This window comes from Colius striatus, chromosome 16 (assembly GCF_028858725.1).
Source record: "Colius striatus isolate bColStr4 chromosome 16, bColStr4.1.hap1, whole genome shotgun sequence".
Classification (NCBI taxonomy): Eukaryota; Metazoa; Chordata; class Aves; order Coliiformes; family Coliidae; genus Colius; species Colius striatus.
Genome location: NC_084774.1, coordinates 4,532,873 through 4,555,784, shown reverse-complemented (window position 1 = coordinate 4,555,784; position 22,912 = coordinate 4,532,873). Strand labels below are relative to the sequence as shown.

The 22,912-nt window shown below is 56.2% G+C and overlaps 2 protein-coding genes across 2 annotated transcripts; both read left to right on the top strand.

Annotated features, from left to right (window-relative positions):
- Positions 1-38: 38 nt before the first annotated feature.
- Positions 39-8,994, top strand: PXMP4 (peroxisomal membrane protein 4). The gene is made up of 4 exons (XM_062008975.1): positions 39-199; positions 610-672; positions 1,182-1,380; positions 2,498-8,994. The coding sequence occupies exons 1-4, from the start codon at positions 84-86 to the stop codon at positions 2,759-2,761; spliced, it is 642 nt and encodes a 213-aa protein (XP_061864959.1). The 5' UTR covers positions 39-83; the 3' UTR covers positions 2,762-8,994.
- A 4,359-nt stretch (positions 8,995-13,353) lies between these two features.
- E2F1 (E2F transcription factor 1) lies at positions 13,354-16,894 on the top strand. The gene is made up of 7 exons (XM_062009427.1): positions 13,354-13,557; positions 14,154-14,244; positions 14,802-15,021; positions 15,410-15,562; positions 15,681-15,795; positions 15,910-16,114; positions 16,326-16,894. Exons 1-7 carry the CDS (start codon positions 13,354-13,356, stop codon positions 16,574-16,576), a joined length of 1,239 nt encoding a protein of 412 aa, XP_061865411.1. The 3' UTR covers positions 16,577-16,894.
- The last annotated feature ends 6,018 nt before the right edge of the window (positions 16,895-22,912 follow it).

The following is a 22,912-nucleotide window of genomic DNA, read 5'->3' as shown; positions in this document are numbered from 1 at the left end:
GCAAGAGCCTATGAGCGGCGCGAAGGGGCCCCGACCCCGGAAGCGCGGGCAGCCGCGGCCGGTGGCGCCGGGAGGCCAGTGCCATGGCGGGCGACGGGGACCCGCTCCGCGCCCTGCTCCGCGCCGCCAACGCGCTCCTGCAGCAGCAGCGCTACCGCGCCGCGCTCGCCGTCATCAAAGGCTTCCGCAACGGGGCGGTGTAAGTGCGCGGGGGCGGCCGAGGGTTGCGAGGGAGGGCGCGCCGGGCCCGGGGGTGTGTCGGTTTCCTCGGGGCCTGGTCGCTCCCAGGGCCGCGGGAAGGCCCGCAGGCTCTCCCCGCGTGTGAAGCGGCGGGGCTGTGGGCGTAGAGGTTCGCGAGCGGCGTTTCCGCCCCTGTCACCGATCAGAGGGGGTTCTTGGGGGTACCCTTGGGGCCTGGCTCACCGGGGTTCGGGTTCTCTTAAGCCTGGGCTCCGGGCACCTCCCGTCTTGGGGTGCTGCTGCTTCTGGGCTGACTTAAAACTAAGGTATAATCGCTTAAGTTGCATCTTTTGCCTGTCAGTGAAATGTAAATGCACTCTTTACACAGTATAAAACAAAGCCTCTGAAATATGTAATTCACTGTTGCAGTTATGGAGCAAAAATTCGTGCCCCGCATGCCCTGGTGATGACTTTCCTCTTCAAGAGTGGAAGGTACAAACCCCGGTTCTGTGTTTCCACATTCCTGCTTAAAACACTTTCATTCGACCTTTCTTTGTATTTCCAGAGGGTTTAAAAAGCTGAAAGATGGATGAGCCCTGGCCACAGCCGTTGGGTCTGATAGCTGAGCAGAACAACTCATACACACAGGCAGACACCTGTAGTTGTGGGGGTCAGCTGCTCGTAGGGTGTTTGGTGAGAACCAGTGGGCAGAGGAGAAATTGGCAGATGCAAACAGCAGCACTCTGTTCATATAAAGGAAGCTACACGATAGTACTGCACATTGTGGCTTTCATCACTTATGCCAGAGGTTTGCACTTAAGCTGAAAAAGAAACAGAAAAAGCTGCTGAACTGGTCACAGAATTAGACAGAAGCAGAGTCCTCAGGCTAAACAGCTGTGTCCTGAAGCTATCAGCCTAGATGAGTAGGTCAAGGTGGTGGCCAGGCAGAATGCAGTGCTCCTGCCTTTTTGCTCTCCTAATTGTCTGTTTCTTTCCTTCAGTTTAAGAGAGAAATTGAAAGCGATTGCTCAGGCTACGTACACTCACTCCCGGAACCTGGCGTGTTTTGTGTTCACCTACAAGGGGCTGATGGCCTTGCAGTCCCGGCTCCAGGGCAAAAAAATTCCATTTCATTCTTTCTTTGCAGCCTGCATTGGGGGTTGGCTAGTGTTTGGTGAGAACAATCCCATCAACAGCCAGGTAAATGCAGTTGTTGAAAGTTTCCTTGCCAAAAAAGTCCCAACAGATGGGTGCTGGTGTGCCAGAAGGTCGCTGGTTTAGCCTGGCATGTTTCTGGTGGTTCTTAACATGTAGCCTGACACTCTTACCATATCACAGCAGTTCTTGTTTTGGCTGCTCTGCACTCAAATCCCAGAGGTAGCTCTGTGTGTCCCTGAAGGGTGTGTGCAGCCTGGGCATCAAAGGCTGGGTGTTGTGAGCGTGGGGTGCAGTCGGTTACTGGGCTGTCATTAACTAAAACTGGTTTGGCCGACAAAAGCTGCTCAGGGGACGTTTGATTGTTACTGGTTGTAGCTGGTTGTTACTGCACAGTCATGGATGAGTCAATCAGTAAAACACACAGGTGCAGATTAATCATCTTAAGCAATGCCCTGCAAGAGCACACCTTCAGTGTGGATGTGTCCAGATGTCTGAGTTTGTACCTGCTTGGCAGGTTGGCAGCTGCTCTGTGGCTGTGCTCTGTGTGCCTGAGGTGGCGTTAACGGAGCAAAGACTAAAGTTGTGCAACTGCAAACATGTGTTGCATTAAGGGTAGCTTGTTGGTTGCTAAATTAGAGCATCAGGGGAGAAGCAGGACTTTGAGAATCACTGAATCATTATGGTTGGAAAAAACCTTTAAGATCATCGAGTCCAAGCCCTCCCCTCACACTGCCAGGCCCATCACTGAACTAACCCTTGGCTCTCAGCACCTCAGCTCTGTGTCTTGTAGATATCTTCAGGGATGGGCACTCCCCCACCTGCCTGGGCAGCCCATTCCAATGCTCAATAACCCTCTCAGTGAAAAAGTTCTTCCTCATCTCCAGTCTAAACCTCCCCTGGTGCAACTTGAGCCCATTTCCTCTTGTCCTATCGCTTGTTACTGGAGAGAAGACACTGACCCCCACCCCACCACAGCTCCCTTTAAGGACATGTGGAAAACACAAATACCTCCAGTTACATATCTCAGTACATGAACCTACAACCTGTTTGCTTTAAGTTGGGTAAATTATCTCCACCCTTCTTGCCTGCCTTCTCACTTCTAGATCCCTTAAGGGGCAGGTTATTTACCTAACGTCCTTTGGGTTTTCTCTTCACGCAGATCATTATGTACCTGCTGTCTCGGATCCTGTTTGGCCTGTCCCGGCTGGCAGTGGAAAAGGGCTATGTCCCACAGCCAAAGCAGGATCCCTTTCCACTTGTGGCTGCTCTCATCTGGGGGATTGTTCTCTGGCTCTTTGAATACCACCGGCAGACTCTGCAGCCTTCTCTGCAGTCCTCCATGACCTACCTGTACGACGACAGCAACGTGTGGCATGACATTTCTGACTTTCTCATTTATAACAAAAGGACAGACAGCAAGTAGGTGCTTCACTGTCAGACACCTTGGAACAGGACAGTACCTGCCAAGCAGCTTAGGGAAAAGGTTATTCTGTTGCTCTTGCCTGGTGATTTTAATTGACATCCATCAGGCAGAGTTGCCTCCTGTGTCCTGGCCAAAACGTTCTGATTACCCTTCTCTGGGCTCTCTTTAGAGCAAGTAAGTACCCCACAGAAACTTGTTACACTCTTTTTCTTAAGAGAGGCCTTATTTTCCCTACAAGTATGGCTTGTGAGGGGATTTTTTAATTTTTTTAAGAAACTAAATGTACTTATGACAGCCTGACACTAAGTGGAGAACACCTAATCATGACAATCTAGAGATTGTCTGGAGGTTCTTGAGTCAGAAGCATTTGTCTGTGCTCACTGTAGCGTGGTGGGAGTGAGGGTCCTGCTCAGGTCTGGAAGCAGGGACATGATTTCTGTGGATGGCTCAAAATCTTATTTAAACTGTCTCAAGGACAGTTGTGTGTTCCTTAAGGGACTTCCTCTGCAGCTTTCCCTCAGGGAGACAATAAGATATTTGAGAATAAAACTGTTACAGTTGTCTGGTACAAGCCTGGTAAATCAGGCTTGGAAGGAGTATTTTTGCCTGCTTTCTTTCATGCACTTGGGCTGAATCTGTCCCCTCCAGAGTGCACTAATTAATACAGTGTCATTATCTTAAACTTATTTGTCAAGTTTATAAAAGCTGCTTGAGCTCAATACCCAAAACAGTGAAGCAATGTGGACTCCTTTGAAACCAGGCTGAGGCACTTCCCATGCCCTCAAGACACCACGCTGGGCACTGCTGCTGTGGAAGTGACACACACACTTCTGTTTTGCTGCAAGAGAAGCACATGGGTTTCTCTTAGGTCTGGAATCATCCCTCCCCAGCAATGGCATGTGTTAGCAGTAATCAAACTTGGATGTACTTCTGATTTGTGCAGGCTTCTTGCTGAGCCAGGGTGAGGCCACAGATGAAGATACTGGTGAATCTTCCTCTTAAAACAGCTCTGAGCTCAGGAGCTGCAGCTCACACAGGGCTTTAGCAGAAGATTGGCCAGGTAGCTGAGAGAGACCAAAAACTATTCAAAATTAATCAATTCAAACTGTTAGAAGTGCAAAGCACTGGCCCAGCCATGTAACACTACACCATCCATTTAATGATGTACATTAAAATAATTCCTGGTGCACTGTGTTTATGTGGTGATACTCAGAAAAGATTTGTTAAGTTCCCTGTGCTAAGGGTTGTTTTTTTAGCTCAGTCTGGATGATTCTGTTTGCTTTCCCTGTACTCATCTGCTTTCCCATCCTGACCTGACCATGTCCTGTCATGCTATAATGTACTGGTACTGTTCTTCATCCTCTTTTGGAGTCTCTTTACACTCCAGGCTCCAGCAATTTGTCATATTCAGTGGTATGACTGAAGAAGCACATTTAAGTTCAGGTAGCCTCTGAGTAGAAGTAATTTTTCCTTGTCCTCCTAAGCTCTTTTATTACTGTTATGCTTACTCGGGTGCTGCTTTGCTCTTTATTTTCCACTCCCTGTCAGCAAGAAGGAGAGTTAAATGTTCCCCTACCCACAGCCTGTCTGGTACTGCAATGTTTGGCATTGAATTGCATCCTGCGTGGCTCAGGAGGAGCAGGAACAGAGTCCTCTGGCTCTTGAGCTGCATCTATGGCTCAGTCCAACTACAGTCTCTGTGACAGATCACGAACAGCATCACAGAATCTCAAGGGTTGGGAGGGACCTGGGAAGCTCATCCAGTGCAACCCCCCTGCCAGAGCAGCACCACCTAGAGCAGGGCACACAGGAACTCATCCAGCTGGGTTTGGAATGTCTCCAGAGAAGGAGCCTCCACAGCCCATCTGGGCAGCCCCTGCCAGTGCTCCCTCACCTCAACAGAGAACAAATTCCTCCTTGTGTTTCTTTGGAACCTCTTTTGTTCCAGCTTGTCCCCATTGCCCCTTGTCCTGTCATTGGCCATCACTGAGCACAGCCTGGCTCCAGCCTCCTCACACCCACCCTTGATGGATTTGTAACCATGAATGAGGTAACCCCTTAGGCTCCTCCAAGCTGCAGAGCCCCAGCTCTCTCAGCCTGTCATCACAGGGAGCTGCTTCACTTGCTTCATCATCTTTGTGGCCCTGTGCTGAACCCTTTCCAGCAGCTCCCTGTCCTTGAACTGAGGGGCCCAGAGCTGGACACAATATTCCAGATGCAAAGGGACTGGATTAGTCCTTTCAGCCCCCATCTATGATGTGCTTGTGTTTGGTGTCCCAAAGGCAAGGTAGTGCTTTGCCATAGCAACTATCCATGGCACCTGTAACTTGCCTTCAGCTGCCATTACAGCCTGCTTGAGTTTGAACACAATCAGGATTTAATCAGACCAACCCCAGGGAAGCTACAGAAGTGAGGAACTGGGTTTGTTTCTCTGTAATTCAGTATTTTGTGTGGTGTAGATAAGCTTAAAAATTCAAATATTGAAAAAATAGTGAAGCTACAGGTGAGGTCTGATTTCCCTATGAACTTGTGTCTGGGGGTGGACTGGATGATCTCTGGAGGTCTCTTCCAACCCCTCCCATTCTGTGATTCACACCGCTGCTGGGCAGCTGATGCAGCATGAGTGCAGCACTCTATTTTCCTGTCAGAAGCCTCAATAAGAATGCTGGTGTTCTGCTAATATTGCTGAATCCCTGTCAGCTTGGATGGGATTTCAGAAAGCCCTTCCATGATCTGACAGCCATGGCTTGAGAAGCTCTCCCTAAAACTATTACACTCACAAATCCTTGAGCGTGTCTAATTATTGCAGCAAAGGATGGGGCAGGCAGCCTGTGGGAGCTGTGTGGCTCTGAGGACTTGGGAATCTTTTGAATTCAGAGCTGGCAGCCCTTCCTCTGAGAAAGGGAGTCACAAGCCTTAGAGGCAAAAGAATTTTCTCCTGCTAGGAGAAAAGCAACTGTGTGGCTGCTTGTCAATCCCCTCTCTGGCCATGTGAAGGACAAAAGTGGTCTGGCCTGTCATACTCACACTACCAAAGTACCTCTGGCCTCTCTAGATGGCAAACACAAGCTGATAGTATCAGCCTGGCAGCAGTGGCCATCAGTCTTTGGTTCAAATCACCCTTTTCCTCTTGGCAATTCATCACCAACCTGACTTTGAAAGCAAACTGTGCCTGAGCCTGCAGCCATCTGTACTCCTGACCCAGGAGGCAGCTGCTGCTGCTGGAGACACGCTGCAGCTCAGCCCAGCAGCGGCTCCTTCCCTCCCAGGCACCATTCGCAGACGGTTGGTTTTGCTGCTGTGCTGGGACAGGACGTTAAGCTGCAAGTCCCTTCTTTCCCCAGGGAAGTAATTGGAACAGTTCTTTAATGACCTTGGTCCCTGTTGCTGTTTCTGTGACCAGATAGCTGGGGATGAGCCCCTTCTGCTACCAAGGTGTTGGAACAATGCGGGCGTGTAGTAGGGAAGTGAACCAGAAGTAATTTGTCTGAGTCAGGATACATCTTACAATCTCTGCCCTCCCCCAGCTCATTGTGTGGGCAATTCAGTCCCTTGTTTGTGCTCCTTTATTTCTTTTGGTTTTAATGCTAATAAAAAAGAGGCAGTTGGGAAGCCACCTGCAAAGCAGCCAAATGCTCAGGCACCACAAAGAAGGGCCATTGCCCCACCCCCAGCCCTGACCCAGTGGGAATTTCAAGATGAACGTGGGTTTGGTTGTATTTGCACTCGTTTCTTCCTCAGCACCTGTCCCTCAGATGCTGAGAGTGTCTCAATGCTTAGCTCAGTTTGTCAAAAATTAGGACTACTTGATAAAAACCGAAGGGTCCATGTGACAATGGTGCTGCTCCTTGGGACGTGAAACCTCTTTCAGAGGCTGTTGTAAAGGTTAATGAATCAAAACTGATCAGAAGTTTGCAGCAAGCCTTGAATAGCAGACTGACTCTACTGAGCTATTAATCATTTATTTTCTGAAGGAACAAAGCAAGCTCTGGGTTCTTTACTGCCTCTGCATGCAGCCCCAGCATACCCACTGTGCTTCCCTCCTCTCTGGAGGACCTGTGTGCCAGTGCTGCCTGTCAGGGCGGCACAAGGACCCTTTCCGGGACAAGTGCATTATTGAACAAAGGTGAACGTTCAATGGGTGGATGACATTTGGTTTTGCTACAGTTTTGTGTCCTGTGTTTGATCCTTGCAGTCAAAGGGAGGAGGTTTCTGAGAGAAAAGCTGTGCCTGTGCAATTAGTGCCCCAGAGAAGTGCTCAGGGCGGTTGTGGCTGCTGGAAGGTGCGAACCTGCGCTGCAGGTGATGGCCTGCTCTGTCCCGGGTCTGGGCAGTAACCACCACTGTTTGGGACAGTTGGTGAGGTGGAGAGGCTGCAGAACAGCTTAGATATGGGTGCTGTGAGGCTTTTTTGCCCTGATAGAGGAATTAAAGCTCTGCTTTAAACCGAGACAGGCAGCAGGTAGCAGCGTGGGAACGATCTGACACATCAGAGGCTGAGCTGCCATTCAGTGAGATCTGGACAGGCTGAGAATTGGGCAGAGGAACCTCATGAGCTTCAACAAGGGAAAGGGCAGAGTCCTGCAGCTGGGAAGGAAAAACCCCATGCACCAGGACAGGCTGGGGGTGACCTGCTGGAGAGCAGCTCCAGAAGAGAGACCTGGGAGTGCTGGTTGATAAACTAAACATGAGCAGCAAAGTGCCCTCGTGGGCAAGAAGCCAATGGCATCCTGGGGACGTCAAGAAGAGTGAGCAGTAGGTCAAGGGAGGTTCTCCTCCTCCTCTACTCTGCCCTGGTGAGGCCTCATCTGGAGTCCTGTGTCCAGTTCTGGGCTCCCCAGCTCAAGAGAGACAGGGAACTGCTGGAGAGAGGCCAGTGCAGGGCCACCAAGATGCTGAGGGGATGGAACATGTGTGTGAGGAGGAAAGGCAGCAGCCTGGAGAAGAGAAGGCTGAGGGAGGATCTCATCAACACTTACAACTATTTGAAAGGTGTTTGTCAAGAGGATAGGGCAGCACTTTTTTTTTCTGTTGTCTCCACTGACAAGACAAGGGGTAATGGACAAAAGCTGGAACATAAAAAGTTCCACTTAAACACAAGGGAAATCTTCACTATAAGAATGAGGGAGCCCTGGCCCAGGCTGCCCAGGGAGGGTGTGGAGGCTCCTTCTCAGGAGGTTTCCAAACCCACCTGGACACGTTCCTGTGCCCCCTGAGCCAAGGGAACCTGCTTTAGCAGGGAGTTGGGCTGGATGAGCTCTGCAGGACCCTTCCAACCCCCACCATGCTGGGATTCTGTGATCCCTGCCTGCCGAAGTAGACCAAAGCCAGCTGTCCATGGGGACTCCTGTGATGACAGAGGGGCATCCCAGAGCACACTCAGCTCTGCAGACAGTTGGGAGCCATCACAGTAACCAGAGCCCTGTGCATATGGCCTCACCCAGGAGAAACTGCTCTGACTCAAACTCTATTTTGCTGCATGAGCACAAACGTGACCTTTGGCTACTAACCCAAGCCATGTGCTGTTCCCTGTGCATCAGGTGGTGTTTATATTCCTGGGTCATGCAAATCCAAGCAGGATGGGTTCAGTGTTCTGATGCTGGTTTTGAAATCCAGCAGGTAAGGAAGGAGACAAAATAAGGAGTAGTTCTCTGCAACCTGCTGTCTGTCTGCCACTGTTAATGTTTCAGGGGTCCTAATCTTCAGTTTTAACCCAATGTGTTCATTCCAGCTTGCTGGAGGAGGTCACTTGTTTTGCTTTACTTAGAAGAAGTTTTATGTGTCATTTCCTTATGAAACTGGTGATAGGGAAGAGGAAAAGCAAGCTGAATGCTTTATAATACAAGTTTTATTACTTTGGTACGTACTTTGTGTTCAGAATTGCTGTGTTATCCAGGCCCTGATTTTCTGACAGTGTAAAATAAAGGAGAAGAACCTGAGTAACTTGTAATTAGGCTGATCAGAATGCTTGGAGGAATATCTCAGTCTCTGGGTTTGAAACATGTGAAAGAGGTGGCAGTGGGTTGTTGAAGTCATCCTGTCCACCATGAATTGACTTGTACAGTTGGTGTAGTAGAGGAATCCAAGACTTTCTGCCAAATCCCTCTGCAGGGTGTTTCTGTACAACCACTCCTACACTATTCTAACACTGTGCTTTCTAGAATAACAATAAAAACCTACTTTGGGGGGATTCTTTTTTACTGTCATAATTAAACTGAAACACATGAAGTAATGGTTAGTTGTTGCATGTTACTAGTCCTGTATGTAGAGTCCTGCAGAGTGCATCTTTGGCAGGGTTTGTGCCCACAGGTTACCAGATGGGGGGTGACAGCCAGGGCTACTTGGAGCACACCATCAGATACAACCAGTGCAATGCCAGCCAGCTCGGGTCAGGATCCTGGCCACAAAGACAAACTGGGGTGGCTACATCCTGGGTGCTTTTTGAAGGATGAACTTTCCTGTGCCATAGCTGTTTGGTTCATTTAGCATGGCTGTACCTGCAGTGAGTCCAAAGGGGGCTGTGTACAAACAGGGCACAGTCCAAGGAGGGGTGTAAATGGGCAAGAGAGTGAGCAGCTCTTGCAGAGAGAGTCTGTGTGCAGTTGGGTCTCCCGGGGTTCCCAGTGGGTGTTTGCAAAGAGCATGGGGCTGCAAAGGGAAGTCAGCTGGAGGAAGCTCTGTTGGTGACTGCTCTGCTCACCTGCTGAGTCCTGGCTTCAGTCTATGCCTTGTCCTTGCCCAAATGCTCCTCTTCAGAGCTGGCAGCTCGCAGCAGGACCGTCTGCCGGAGCAGGGCACGGGTACTTGGCGCTGGGCACAAGTCTCAACCTGTTTCACCCATTAGCTACAATAAATAAGGACATACACAGACACAAAATAAGGGTGTCTGTAGATTATTTTGGTGCCTCTTCCAAGCCAAGAGCTATAGAAAGAATATGCTGTAGAGGTAACAGCTGTGGCAGTGAAGATAAAGCAGTCCCTGTGTGAGGAGCTTGCTATGGCCTGGGCAGGTAAGGGGAGTCCTGATCCCAAGCAGGGGAAGGTCCCTCTGCAAGGAGAGTGCTGGGTTAAGACAAAGTCTCCTGCTTTGTAGCTGCTGTCATACTGGAGTGTCCAGCCCAGGCCCATGAGATGCTGAATTAACACTTCAGTCCTATCTTGAAGTGCTTTTTCCCCCTGTCAAAGTATCATACTGCAACTAAGCCTCCTCCCGTGCCAGGAGAAGCTCAGAGTGAGCTACAGGTTTTGCTCTGGCACTTTACCTGCCTTTTGGGTTCACAGTGCCAAGGACCATGCTCTGAATCTGCTGGGAAGTGAACTTGGATGGGCTAGAGGTACTGAGTCTAGGTAAAAGCTAGAGCAGAGAAGGCAATGTCAGGGGGTTTATTCTCAGGTGTCCTCCCTGGTCCCTCCCAGGCTGTCTACACAGCTTATGTGTGGATTCCAGCTCCAGCTGCAGCCCCTGTCTGTGCTTCTCCTTCAGTGCAAGCACCAGTGGACACCCCTTGGGCTGAGTCTGTCCCGATGTGTGAGGCAGCCAAACCCCACTTGAACTCAGTGACTGCTGTGGGGTAAATCCAGGGAGGTACAAAGCATAGGAACAGCCTCCCTGAGCCTCTCTGTGACCAGGTGGGGCCATGGACTTGGGACTTTATCTGTGTGCAGCACCCACCAGACAGCTGATCCTGGGAGAACATCTCCACTCCTAAGCAGGGCTGGCAAGGCTGGGAGGAGGCTGCAGCTGTGCAAGTCTGCTTTCCCTCATATACATGCAAGAAAAGCCCCTGCCCTTCCTTCTCCCACCAGCATTTGCCTTTCATTTGTCTTCAGAACCAGCCTTTTTCTGTGCTGCCAGCACTGAAAGCCTCAGCGAAGTTGCAGCGTGGCCAGGCAGCACAGCCGTGGGGGGAGAAGGGGGCAGAGCACAGCCTGCTCTCCCCGAATAAGCTTCTGCATGAATTAGGAGGGGGAAAACAACCCACAAAACCCACCAGCCTTTGTGAGCAGAGCAGAGCAGGAGCAGCTGGTGCAGCAGCTGCGTCCCAAACCCTCTGTCACCCCAGGAAGCGCCTGGCCAAGGCTCCCAGGGGATGGGGAGAGCACTGCCAGCCCTCCCCTCCCGCCTGACTGGGGGGGTTGCCCTTTCCCCCCTCCCCAGATGGAAGGAACATTAACTGTGTGCAAACATCTGGTCTAACTGTTGCTTATGCTTCACAGTAATGATGATATCGCAGTGCAAGGGCTCCAAAGAGCAGGCCCTTGCATATTAGAAGGGCCATGTGTTAATTAACTGCATTAATTTCCTTTAAGCAAGGCAGCATTGCTATTTGCTCTTTGCTGGTGAAGAAATGAGGCACAGGGAGGCGATGCAATTGGTCACAGCCATGCGAGACGTTAGTGGTGTCCATAAGGATGCAGAGATGGGGGGGAATGGGGGCAGTGCTCAGCATGGGGCCTGCAGGGAATGGCAGCCACTGCCAAAGCAGCCACTGGGAAATCCTGTAAAGCTTGAAACCTGTTAGGCCAGTGCAGGGGCCCTACGTGTCGGGATCTGCCCCTGCAGCCCACGCACTGGTGAGAAAACACCCCGTCTGAGTCCCAAGCAGGTGGGAGTTGGCAGCAGGGCGGGAGCTGGCGCTGGCCCACAGCCCTGCCCAGCACCAGCAAGGGCCTGTGAGCCACTGTGCTCAACCATGGGGCCCCCAGGGCTGTGGGGGGCAGCTTGTGGGGGGCACAGAGGGGTTTGACTGCCCGGCTGAGCCCCGTGCTCCACACTTCATCCATGAGCTTCAACTCTGGGTCCTGGGAAGGGCCTCAGCTGTAAAGGTGCAGTGGGGTTTTTACTAGAAGGATGTATTGGGTTTTCTCCTTCTCTCCTGGCGCCTTCTCACCCAGCAGGAGGGTTATCAGTGCCCTGCAGGCGGGAGGAGGGGATGGCAACAGCCGCCTGCGCTGTCTCACGGGTGGGTTATCATCTCTCCTGGTGGGGCCCTGCCGAGCTCCAGCCGCCACCCCCCTGCCCCACGGCTGCTGACAGCTGCCTGCACAGCCAAGTGTGGGACTGGCTTCCAGCAGAGCTTTGTCTCCCTCCATGCTGCCCTGACAGGGGTTATCAACTCCTGCTGAAGGAGCTGCCAAGAGCCACAGCTGTCGGGTGTCTGGAAACACAAAACGCTGTGAACCATCCGGCAAAGGGATGGAGCTGATGGCAGCACCCAAAGCCTCCTGTGCCAGCTGCACTCTTACGACATGAGAGCCCAAAGACTTGCCCAAGAGCCTCAGCCACCATCTCAGGGGCAGCTTTGCCACTTGGGAGATGGGACAACCCTAAACTCATCCACTCTATCCCTCCATCACTTTTCCAAACATGGTACAAGAATCAAAACAGAGCGTTGCCCCACTGACAAGCTCCTGCTTGAAGGCAGCACCCTGACATGTCTGAGCACCCCTCAGAATTGTGTTGGCTGGAAAAGCCCTTGAAGCTGCTGCAGTCCCAGCCCTCCCCTCACCCTGCCCAGCCCACCACTAACCCACAGCCCTCAGCACCTCAGCTTTGGAATCCCTCCAGGGCTGGGCACTCCCCCAGCTCCCTGGGCAGCCTGGCACAGGGGCTGACACCGCTCTCAGGGAAACAGTTCTGCCTCAGCTCCAATGTAAAGCTCTCCTGGAGCAACTTGAGGTGTTTACTCTTGCCCTGTCACTTATTATTTGGTCTCTTTTCCCAACTCCCAGCTCCCTGCAGCCTCCTGTCAGGGAGTGTCAGAGAGGGCTCCTGTCTGCCCTCAGCCTCCTCTTCTCCAGGCTCAACACCCCCATTCCCTCAGCCCCTCCCCAGCACCCTTGTGCTCCAGCCCCTTCCCCAGCTCTGTGCCTGGCTCTGGCCACGCTGCAGCCGCTCAGTGTCCCTGTGGCAGTGAGTGAGGGGCCCAGCACTGAACACAGCCCTGGAGCTGCAGCTTCCCCAGGGCCCAGCACAGGGGACAATCCCTGCCCTGCTGCTGCTGCCACCCCAGTGCTGCCACAAGCCCTGGATGCCCACCTGGCATTGACACGTGTGTGTCCGCGCCTGGGCAAGGCTGGGCTTGCCATCACCACTCGGGACAGCCTGGGTGACCCGTAGAGCCCAGGCCGGGCTGCGTGCCCAGGCTCCGCCGGGTGATCGCCGCCGTGCCCCGGCGCCCCCGCCCCGGCCCCGCCGCGCTCCGCACCCACGCGGCACCGCCCGCCCCGCTGGCCCCGCCCCGCCGCCGCCGATTGGCCGCCTGTCAGCGCCGCCCGGCGCCGTGTCTCCGCCGACCAATGAGCGAGCGGCCACCGCCCGCCTCGCCCCGCCCCTTTCCCGAAGGGCCCGTCGCAGGGCGCAGCCAATGGGCGGGCGGCGGGGCGGCTCGCGCCGCTTTTCGCGGCAAAAAAGGATTTGGCGCGCAAAGGCGGGCGCGCGCGCGCGCGGGGGCCCCGGGAGCCGAAACAATAACGGAGCGTGGAGCGGAGCGGAGGGACAGAGCGGCCCCGCGTCCGGGATGGCCCCCGGTCCTGCCCGCGCCCTGCCCGCCGCGCCGCCCGCCGCCTCGGCCCCGGCGGCCATGTGAGCCATGGCGGCGGGCGGCGCGGCGGGGCTGGCGGCGCTGCTGGGCAGCGCTTCCCCGCACCTCCTCATCGTCTCCGCCGCCGAGGAGCCCGCGGATGTGGGGGGCGGCGGCGGTCACCACCCCGACACCGACCTCCTGCTCTTCGCCACGCCGCAACCCGCCCGCCCCGGCGCCGCTCCGAGACGGCCCGCGCTGGGCCGCCCGCCGGTAACTCCCCGGGAACGCGGCGGGGAGGGGGCGGCGCGGGGGCGGGGGCTGCGGAGCCCGGGACCCTGCGGCTCCGGCGGGGTCGGGCTGCATATCGGGCCGTGCAGGACTGGGCCGCGGCGGGCCGGGCCGGGCTGTACCGCTGCCAGCTCGGTGCCGGGCCGTGGCGTGACCTGCTGTGCCCTGCCAGGCTGTGCCGTGCCGTGCTCTGTGCCGTGCCCAGCTCTGCCGCGCTATGCCAGCCGTGCCACGCAGCACCTGCCGAGCGCTGCCCATCCCCAGCTGCCGCTCCGGAAGCCGCCCGCCCGGGCGCTGGGCCGAGCCGTGCTTCCCCTCGCGAGGCCCCCGCCTCCTCCGGGGCGCTCCCCGCAGCGCGGATGGGCTCTCCGCGGCAGGGCCGGGCGCCGTCCTCGCTGGTGTGGGTGGCAGCCGGAGAGCCGCTGCCGGCAGCGTGTGCCACGGCAGCAACCGTACCCCTCGGTGCTGTGCCCCCGGGGGGATCTCTCGGGGGGAATCCCTCTGACCACCCTCCGTCGTCAGCGCTGTGGAGGCAGCAGGGCCGTGGTGGTCCCTCTGATGAGCCCCATCACTTGCAGGTGAAAAGAAAGCTCAACTTGGAGACGGATCACCAGTACATAGCAGAGAGCTTGCCGGTGGGCCGGGGCAAGGCCAGGAACCCTGCTAAAGGTACAGGCTCTGTTGCCCCTGTACCCCCCCCAGGCAGCTCAGCCTGGGCCATGGGGTCTGGCAGCCCCACTCTCCAGCCCAGCTTTTCCCCATCCCTTCATATGTTAGTTCAGGGAGGCTGTTCCTGGGGCTGTTTTTGACCACTCTCCCCAGCCTGTGCTGCTGTCCCCTGGGCTGGTGGCATGGTTGCCCTGTCTGTCTACAGGGCAGTACCTCATCTCTGTCCCTCCCTGCAGGATGGGGCTGTAGTTGCAGGCAGGATGTTGGTGCAGCATTGCAGCTGGACTCTCCATCACCTCCCTGTTGAGCCCTGGGGCACCTTGGTGTCACAGCTGAGCTTTTGGTTGTGACTGAGCATGGCTGTCAAAGCCTGCAGCATCCTCCCAGTGGAGGATATGGGGAGCTCACCCCATTGCCTTGAGAAAGCAGACAGGCCTTGGGCTTCTGGTCCAGTTCCAAGAGCCACCTGCAGGAGTGGGAAGTTGTTTTGGGACCTCTCAGCTCCAGTGCTGGATTTCTCTGGTGACTAAATGTCACTTGTCCTTGGTGGCTGGCAGGGGCAAAGTCTCCTGGGGAGAAGTCCCGCTATGAAACCTCGCTGAACCTCACCACCAAGCGCTTCCTGGAGCTGCTGAGCCAGTCACCTGATGGTGTGGTGGATCTCAACTGGGCAGCCGAGGTCCTGAAGGTGCAGAAGAGGCGCATCTACGACATCACCAATGTCTTAGAGGGCATCCAGCTCATCACCAAGAAGTCCAAGAACAACATCCAGTGGCTGTATGTCCTTGGGCTGGGCTTGTGGGACTGTGTCTGGCTGTCCTCTGGGGTGGGGGGCTGCCTGGCTTGGGATTGAGGGGGGGACGGAGAAGCTCAGAGCTGTGTCACCAAAGCATCTGCTTGGGGGTCAGTAGTGGTTCCCCCTTCAGATGGTCCACAGTGTGGGGTGAGGATGGTGCTCAGTTGTAGCATCAGTATTCCAGCTGTAAGTCCCTGAGCCAGTCTGGGGAGTGGGGGACTCCTCAGGCTCCAGGGAGGGACCCTCACTGGGAAATCCCCACGAGGCTTATTCCCTGGTACAGGGTGGGATTGGGGCAGGCTCCTGTGGTGACGGTGTGGGGCAGAGGGAGCTGGGGATTTGGCTCCTGATGGCCACGCTGCTCCCCAGGGGCAGCCAGGCCACCGTGGGAGCCCCTGGCCAGCACCGGCTGCTGGAGAAGGAGCTGCGGGAGCTGCAGGCGGCCGAGCAGCAGCTGGACAGCCTCATCCAGATGTGCACGGTGCAGCTGCGCCTGCTCACCGAGGACCCTGCCAACCAGCAATATCCTTTGGTCTGGGGCTGGCTGGGGGGGGCACACACATGGTTTTACCCTGAGGTGGGCCTGGCCACACTGCAGGCAGCGTCTCTTGCCCTGTGTGTGCTCCTTGACCTGCCACACCGCAGCCTACGTGACCTGCCAGGATCTCCGCAGCGTTGTGGACCCCTCGGAGCAAATGGTGATGGTGATCAAAGCTCCCCCAGAGACCCAGCTGCAGGTCTCAGACCCAGCAGAGGTGAGCTGGACCCACCTTCTGCTCCCCCTGCCTGCATAGCCCTTGCCAAAGCCCAGCCCAGGCTCCCTGGGCACCTTTGTTCCCCTCTGTCTCACTCCTCTTCCCTTCTCCCAGGCTTTCCAGGTCTCTGTGCGAAGCACTCAGGGCCCCATCGACGTCTTCCTCTGCCCCGAGGACAGCTCCGGGGTCTGCAGCCCCGTCAAGAGCCCCTTCAAAGCTCCTGCAGAGGAATCTTCTCCCAGCCATTCGCAGCACAGAGCCTCCCCACTCCTGCATCCTGCCCAAGACATGAACATGCAGCTGCTGCCCGGAGAGCAAGGTGGGCCGGAGGGGGCTGGGGGCAGGGGTGATGATGTGGTGTCACGGTGCTTGCTGTGTCTGCAGCTGTGAGCCCCTTTGCTGTTGGCACAGACTTGGAGTGGTGCTCAGGCAGCTCAGCAAGGCAGGGAGGTTCTCTATAGCCAAAACCTGCTTTTTTGGGAGGGATGTTGGCAGGTACAGAGATTCACAGCTGCTTCCCCTCTCTGCAGAGACCCTGCTGCCAGGGCCGAGCTCGCTGCCCAGCAAGTGCCCGGCAGAGGAGGTGGGCCTCTCGCCCCTGGCCTCCATGGATGCCCTCCTGGAGCACAGCAGGGAGGATTTCTCGGGGTTCTTGGCAGATGAGTTCATCAACCTGTCCCCACCCCAGGCACAGGATTACCACTTTGGCCTGGAGGACGGCGAGGGCATCAGCGAGCTCTTTGACTGTGACTTTGGGGACTTTACACCCTTGGACTTCTGAGGCTGTGCCCAGGTGCTTGGGGGGCATCCCCGGGGCTCCTGCCAGGGCAGGGTGGGCAGGGCAGGCAGCCCCTCAGCTGCAGTGCCCGTGGATCCTCACCCCAGCCCTTTCTGCAATATTTTCTTACCCTTCCAGCCCCCCCAGCTCCAGCCCCGAAGGGGATGCCAGCGTGGGGGTCCTATCTCAGGGGACCCTCACAGGGGGACTCTGCCCAGGGCAGAGCTGCTGCCCCCTCCCCAGGTACCCATTCCAGAGCTTTAAGCAGTCCTGTGTATAGCTGTGGTTAATTTATTATTGTCCCCTGGGGACAGCATTTAATTTCCTGGGGGGTGGGGGTGCAGACAGCAGAGGGAGGGTGCTGAGAAGTTGCATTGTGCTGGGAAGGGGGTGGTGGAGATGTGGGGGGTGCTGGGTCAGGGCTGTTCCTCCCCTGTGTGGGGGCTGCCCCCAGCCCAGCTGAGTGTGGGGTATTTATTTATTATTTATGGTGTGTGGGAGCCCCCCTGGGCCAGGGAGGGGCTGGGAGGGAGGAGGGGGGACTGTGCTGGTGGGGAGAGTCCTGCCAGGGACACTCACTAGCACCTCCCAGCTTTGCTTGTGGCCACACTAGGGCTGCTGGCAATGCCACCCCGGGGGTGGGTGGCTGCAGGAGGAGGGACAGGGCTGGATGGGGCTGATGGCCTTGGGACTATTTGTGTGTCCCCAGGGAGGTTTGGCACAGGGGTGTTCCAGGGGAAGCAGCTCTGTGAGTGAACACCCAACGCTGTCTCCAGGCCTTTCTGGCTCTCCCCATGCAGCCCTTCAGCCTTTTGGCTCCATCTCCTGGCCCACAGGGGCTGGGAGAGGGGAAGGGGGGGGGGGGCAAGGTCCCCTGGGGCAGGCTGGAGAAAGCACTTTCACTTTTACTGCCTTTTAACAAGCTTGTGTTCCTCTGAGCTTTGTGTCTAATAAAGGTTTCTACTGACTGGCTGTGGGGCAGCACTGTGCTCAGGGGGGCTGGGGCACTGGGGAGGGGGGTGGGCACCTCAGCCTGACAAACCAAGCAGGGGGGGCTTATTTTGGGGGAGTTTTTTACCCATTTTGAACTTGCCATGCACAAGCAGGTCTGGGGCTGCAGGAAAGGCTTGGGGCTTCCACCCCCCACCACTGCCTTGTGCCCACATATGGGATGGGAGCTGGGGCAAATCCTGCCACCCTCTGCTCTTCCAAAGAGGCTGTGCCCCATGCTCCTGCATCTGGATGGGGAATCTTGGCAGCCCTGTCCCCAGCCAGCCCGTTTACCCCTGGCTCCTCACCTGCCTTTGCCCTGATTTTGGGCAATGTGGGAGGATGTGAGCCCAGGCCATCGATCCTCTGCAGCAGCAGCCTCCCAGTCCCACCCCAGCACCTCTTGCTCCTGCCTGAGGGTGGGTGCCCAGAGTTCAAGGTCCCCATGTCCCAGCTCACACCCTGAGTGCCCAACCCTCTCTGCAGCTCACAGTCCCCTTCCTGGGGAGCAGGGACAACAGGGACCCCAGGGATCCCCTGGTAGCCTGGAGCAGGCCCAGAGTGGCCATGGCTCCCTTCCCAGGGGCAGCCAGGGACGTGCCACTTGCAGTGTTTGTGTGCTCCTTCCCTTCCTCTTTTTGCCTGGCCTCCTGCCTGCTTCTCTTTTAAAGAGCCTGATAAATATTTCACCCTGGCCTGTTGTGTAAGCTCACTCTGCTCCTGTGCTGGGGTTTGCAGGGACTGGGAGCCTGTGTTCCAGCTGGGCTGCTGGTGGGGGCTGGGATGTCAGGGGGAGCCCATCACCCCTGCCTGGCCCCCTCCTCCATCCCTGTGCCTCCATCCCCACATCCCAGTGCAGTCCCCACCTCCTTGTGCTGCCACAGGATTGTTGTCACCCCAGGGGACATGTGAAGGGTGGTGTGGGGTGACAGACCCCAGGGCTCAGCCCCATCCATGGTGCCAGCCTCTGCTCACAGTCCTCACCCCACAGCCCCTGGGGCTGGCCAGGACTGGAGAATGGGGCAGCTGAGGCCCCCCCAAACCCCAGTGGCCAGGAGGGCAGTGGCACACACAGCTTCTCTGGCCCCTCTGCTGGAGTGGGGTGACCCAGTGGCTCAATGTCACACTGTCACCACAGCAAATGGGGCTTTCTCAGGAAATTAAACTGAGAGCTCTCCTGCTGCTCTGGCCTATGGGGCTCCTGCCCCACAAAGCCAAGAGCAGGAGGATGGGGAGATCAGGGTGGGTGGGCATGGCCCCTGGTCCCCTGCCTGCTGCCTCCTTTGCAAGGGGACAGAGGTGCTGAAGCATTGAGGATTTGCTGCAGGGTGCCCAGCACAGCCATGGGCCAGCACATCCTCAGGCCCACATGTGGCAAGATCTGACTCTCCTCCTCCTTTCCCACTTCTAGTGTTGTTGTCTTGCAGGGTGCTGGCAATCTGCAGAGCTGCCCAGAGGGGCGAGACCCCAGTGAGGGGGACAGAATCATGGAATGGTGGGGGCTGGAAGGGCCCTGCAGAGCTCATCCAGCCCAACCCCTGCTAAAGCAGGTTCCCCTGGATCAGGGGGGCACAGGAATGTGTCCAGGTGGGGTTGGAAACCTCCTGAGAAGGAGCCTCCACACCCTCCCTGGGCAGCCTGAGCCAGGGCTCCCTCACCTCAGCACCAAAGGACTTTCTCCTTGTGTTTAAGCGGAACTTCTTGTGTTCCAGCCTGTGCCCATCACCCCTTGTGCTGTCCCTGGAGACAACAGAAAAAAGCATCACCCCATCCTCTTGGCACCCAGACTTTAGGCACTCATCAGCATTGATGAGATCCCCCCTCAGCCTTCTCCAGGCTGAACAGCCCCAGGTCCCACAGCCTTTGCTCACAGGGGAGATGTTCCATCCCCTCAGCACCTCGGTAGCCATTGGCTTTTATGGCAGAGGACTCATGCCAATGTCCTGAGCTCTGCAGGGCTGTTCCCAGGAGTGAGCCTTCCCCAGGCACAGCACAGCTTTTCCCTTTTTCCCCTGAGCAAAGGCAAACCTCTCTGATGGCTTTCAGTGCCACGTCCCCAGCAGGGAGCCTCAGGGAGGAAAGGCAGGCCCTGCAGGGACAGGCCTGCAGCTCAGGGGAGTGCTCAGCAGCTCCACAGAGCCTGAGCACCACAAAAATAACCACTCTGCCTCCCGGGGATGATTCACAATGCAGCTGAAGGGCTTCCCTCCTGCTATTTTGAATCGACTGAGGAAGAGCTGATGGCAGCTCATGTAGAGGCTCCGGTTTGCAAAGAGCACATGGGGGCTCTGGAAAGCGGCCTCGGGCCCTGCCTGGTTCTGTGATGCCACAAATATCCCGTGGGTAGCTCACAGATATGCCATGGATGCTTTTGTGTGTTGGGCAGAGCAGACACAGCACAGGAGATGGGCACCCTGCACACACCCTGCGTGCCCTGGGTCCCGCACTCCTGTTCACTCTCATCTCTGTTGGTTTTTTTCCCCCCAGTGATGAATGACAGGACAAGAGGAAAGCATAGAATGGTTTCAGCTGGAAGAGACCTTTAAGATCACTGAGTGCAGCCTCTGTCCCAGCCCTGTCACCCACCAGCCCATTGCCCTCAGTGCAACACCCACCCAGCTCTGAAACCCCTCCAGGGACGGTGACTCCAGCACCTCCCTGGGCAGCCCCTTCCAATGCCTGACAGCCCTGACAGCGAAGAAATTCCTCCTCACATCCAGCCTCAACCTCCCCCAGTGCAACTTGAGGCCGTTTCCCCTCATTCTATTGCTTGTTATTAGGGAGAACAGACTGATCCCCACCTCACTACAGCTTCCTTCCAGGTAGTTGTAGAGAGTGAGAAGGTCTCCCCTGAGCCTTGTTTTCTCCAGGCTCAACAGCCCCAGATCCCTCAGCCCTTCCTCAGATGAGATGTGCTCCAAGTCCTTTACTATGTGGGTAGCCCACAAGTGACAGGACAAGAGGAAACAGCCTCAAGTTTCCCCAGTGGAGGTTGAGATTGGAGCTGAGGCAGAACTGTTTCCATGAGAGGGGTGTCAGCCCCTGTGCCAGGCTGCCCAGGGAGCTGGGGCAGTGCCCAGCCCTGGAGGGATCCCAAAGCCCTGGAGCTGAGGTGCTGAAGGCCAGGGGTGAGTGGTGGGCTGGGCAGGGTGAGGGGAGGGCTGGGACTGCAGCAGCTTCAAGGGCTTCTCCAACTGAAATGATTCAATGATTCCATGCTTCATCTCCCATTCCCTGGCAGTGCCCTGCAGGGACAGTGCCCATAGGATGGCATACATGGCATAGGATGGCCCTGGCATACCCCCACAGCCCCTGGACTTTGCCCTCATTTCCCAGCTGCTCTCTCCCAGGCTGAATCTCATGCTGACCCTGAGGTGTCTCAATGGATTTTAGCAACACAGGAGGGTGGAAAAGGCCCCTGGAGCTTTGCTTTGATCCATGGCAAAGTCCTGCCACTGTCCAGGACCCTTCCCATGCTCCCTGGCAAGCTGCTCCTCTGTCCCCTCTGCTACAGGGTCTCCTTTGCCTGCTTCTCTAATAGCTGCCTCCATTTCAGTTTGATTTGATGATGGTTGAGCTTGACAGCTCCAGCTCTTGGACCTCTTTCTGCCTCCCTGGGGGCAGAGAACAGCCCTGTGCTGCGTTGGCTGGGTGCAGATGCTCCCCAGAGCCCTGAGATCCCCCTGATGGGTCCCAGGTGCACTTTTTCCGCCTCTTTTCTCCTGCACACGCACAGAGCAGCCAGGAGATGGTAAAAATAACTGTGATGCATCCTTGCAACTGCTCTGGGCTTAGCTTGCAGCTGGCTGTCCCCAAGGGAGGAGGAGAGCAAGTGAAATACATGTGCTGCACCTTGGTCACGTTGGTTTGGGTTTGGAGACCTGGGTTAAGAGAAGACAAGCTCAGCAAAATGGGTTGGCCTCGAGGAGGTCTGTGTGAAGGGAGAGGTGGTGCAGATGAATCATAGAATCATGGAATGGTGGGGGATGGAAGGGCTCTGCAGAGCTCATCCAGCCCAACCCCCTGCTAGAGCAGGTTCCCCTCACTCAGGGGGCACAGGAACGTGTCCAGGTGGGTTTGGAAACCTCCTAAAAGGAGCCTCCACACCCTCCCTGGGCAGCCTGGGCCAGGGCTCCCTCACCTCAGCACCAAAGGAGTTTCTCCTTGTGTTCAAGTGGCACTTTTTGTGTTCCAGCTTTTGTCCATCACCCCTTGTCCTGTCACTGGAGACAATGAAAAACGTGTCACCTCATCCTCCTGACATCTACACCACAGGGACTTAGAAGTATTAGTGAAATCACCCCCCAGCCTTCTCCAGGCTGAACAGCCCCAGGTCTCACAGCCCTTCCTCATAGGGAAGATGTTCCAGACCTCTGAGCATCTTGGTAGATGCAGGCAAACCTGGCTGGGATTTTGCATCCAAGCAGAACCAGTGCTTGCCCCTTCCTGTAAGTAAAATCCCAGGGTACTCTGAGAGCGATGAAGCCCCTCACCCCAAGAAGTCACTGCACTGCCTGAACCCTGGGAGCGAGGTGAAGCTTTGCCCAGGCTCAGCTTTATCTAGTTTATTTATGTAATGATGTGTTTGTTCTTTGTGCAAACCTTTGAGGAGAAGCTGGAGGATGGACATGGATGCCTGGTGCTTGTGCCAGGCAGAATGAAGGCAGCTCCTGCCTCCACTTTCTCCTCCTCAAGCAGTGTGGCCTCCCCTCCTGCAGCCCCTGCGTGGGGTGGGGAGGAGATGTGACATCTGCTCGAGGTCCTGAGGACCCAGTGCTGTTGGTGTGACCCCTTCATGCCCCATGTGCCATGCTAGGGGCACACAGTGAAGGTTGCCCATCACTGTGGGCACCAAGGAGCCAGAAAGACATTTGAAACCGCTCTGGGTGCAGGGGGACCACCCCAGGGCCAGCTGCAACCACAGTGGGACCACCCAAACTGAGGCCAGCTCAGGGCCAACTGGGGCAACCAGGGCTACTGTAGGGTCAGCCACAGTGGGACCACCCATGGCCACATTGAGGGCAACCAGGGCTACTGTGGAACTGTACTCACAGCACCCATGGTCAAACTGGGGTCAACTGGGACAACCAGGACTACCTCAGGGCCAACAGCATCCACACTGGGACCACCCATGGCCAAACTGGGGTCAACTGGGACAACCAGGACTACCTCAGGGCCAACAGCATCCACACTGGGACCACCCATGGCCAAACTGGGGTCAACTGGGACAACCAGGGCTACCCTGAGGCTAACAGTGGCCACACCAGGATCTCTTGTGGCCATATTGGGGTCAAGTGGGGCAACCAGGGCTACCCTGTGGCCAACAGCATCCACACTGGGACCACCTAT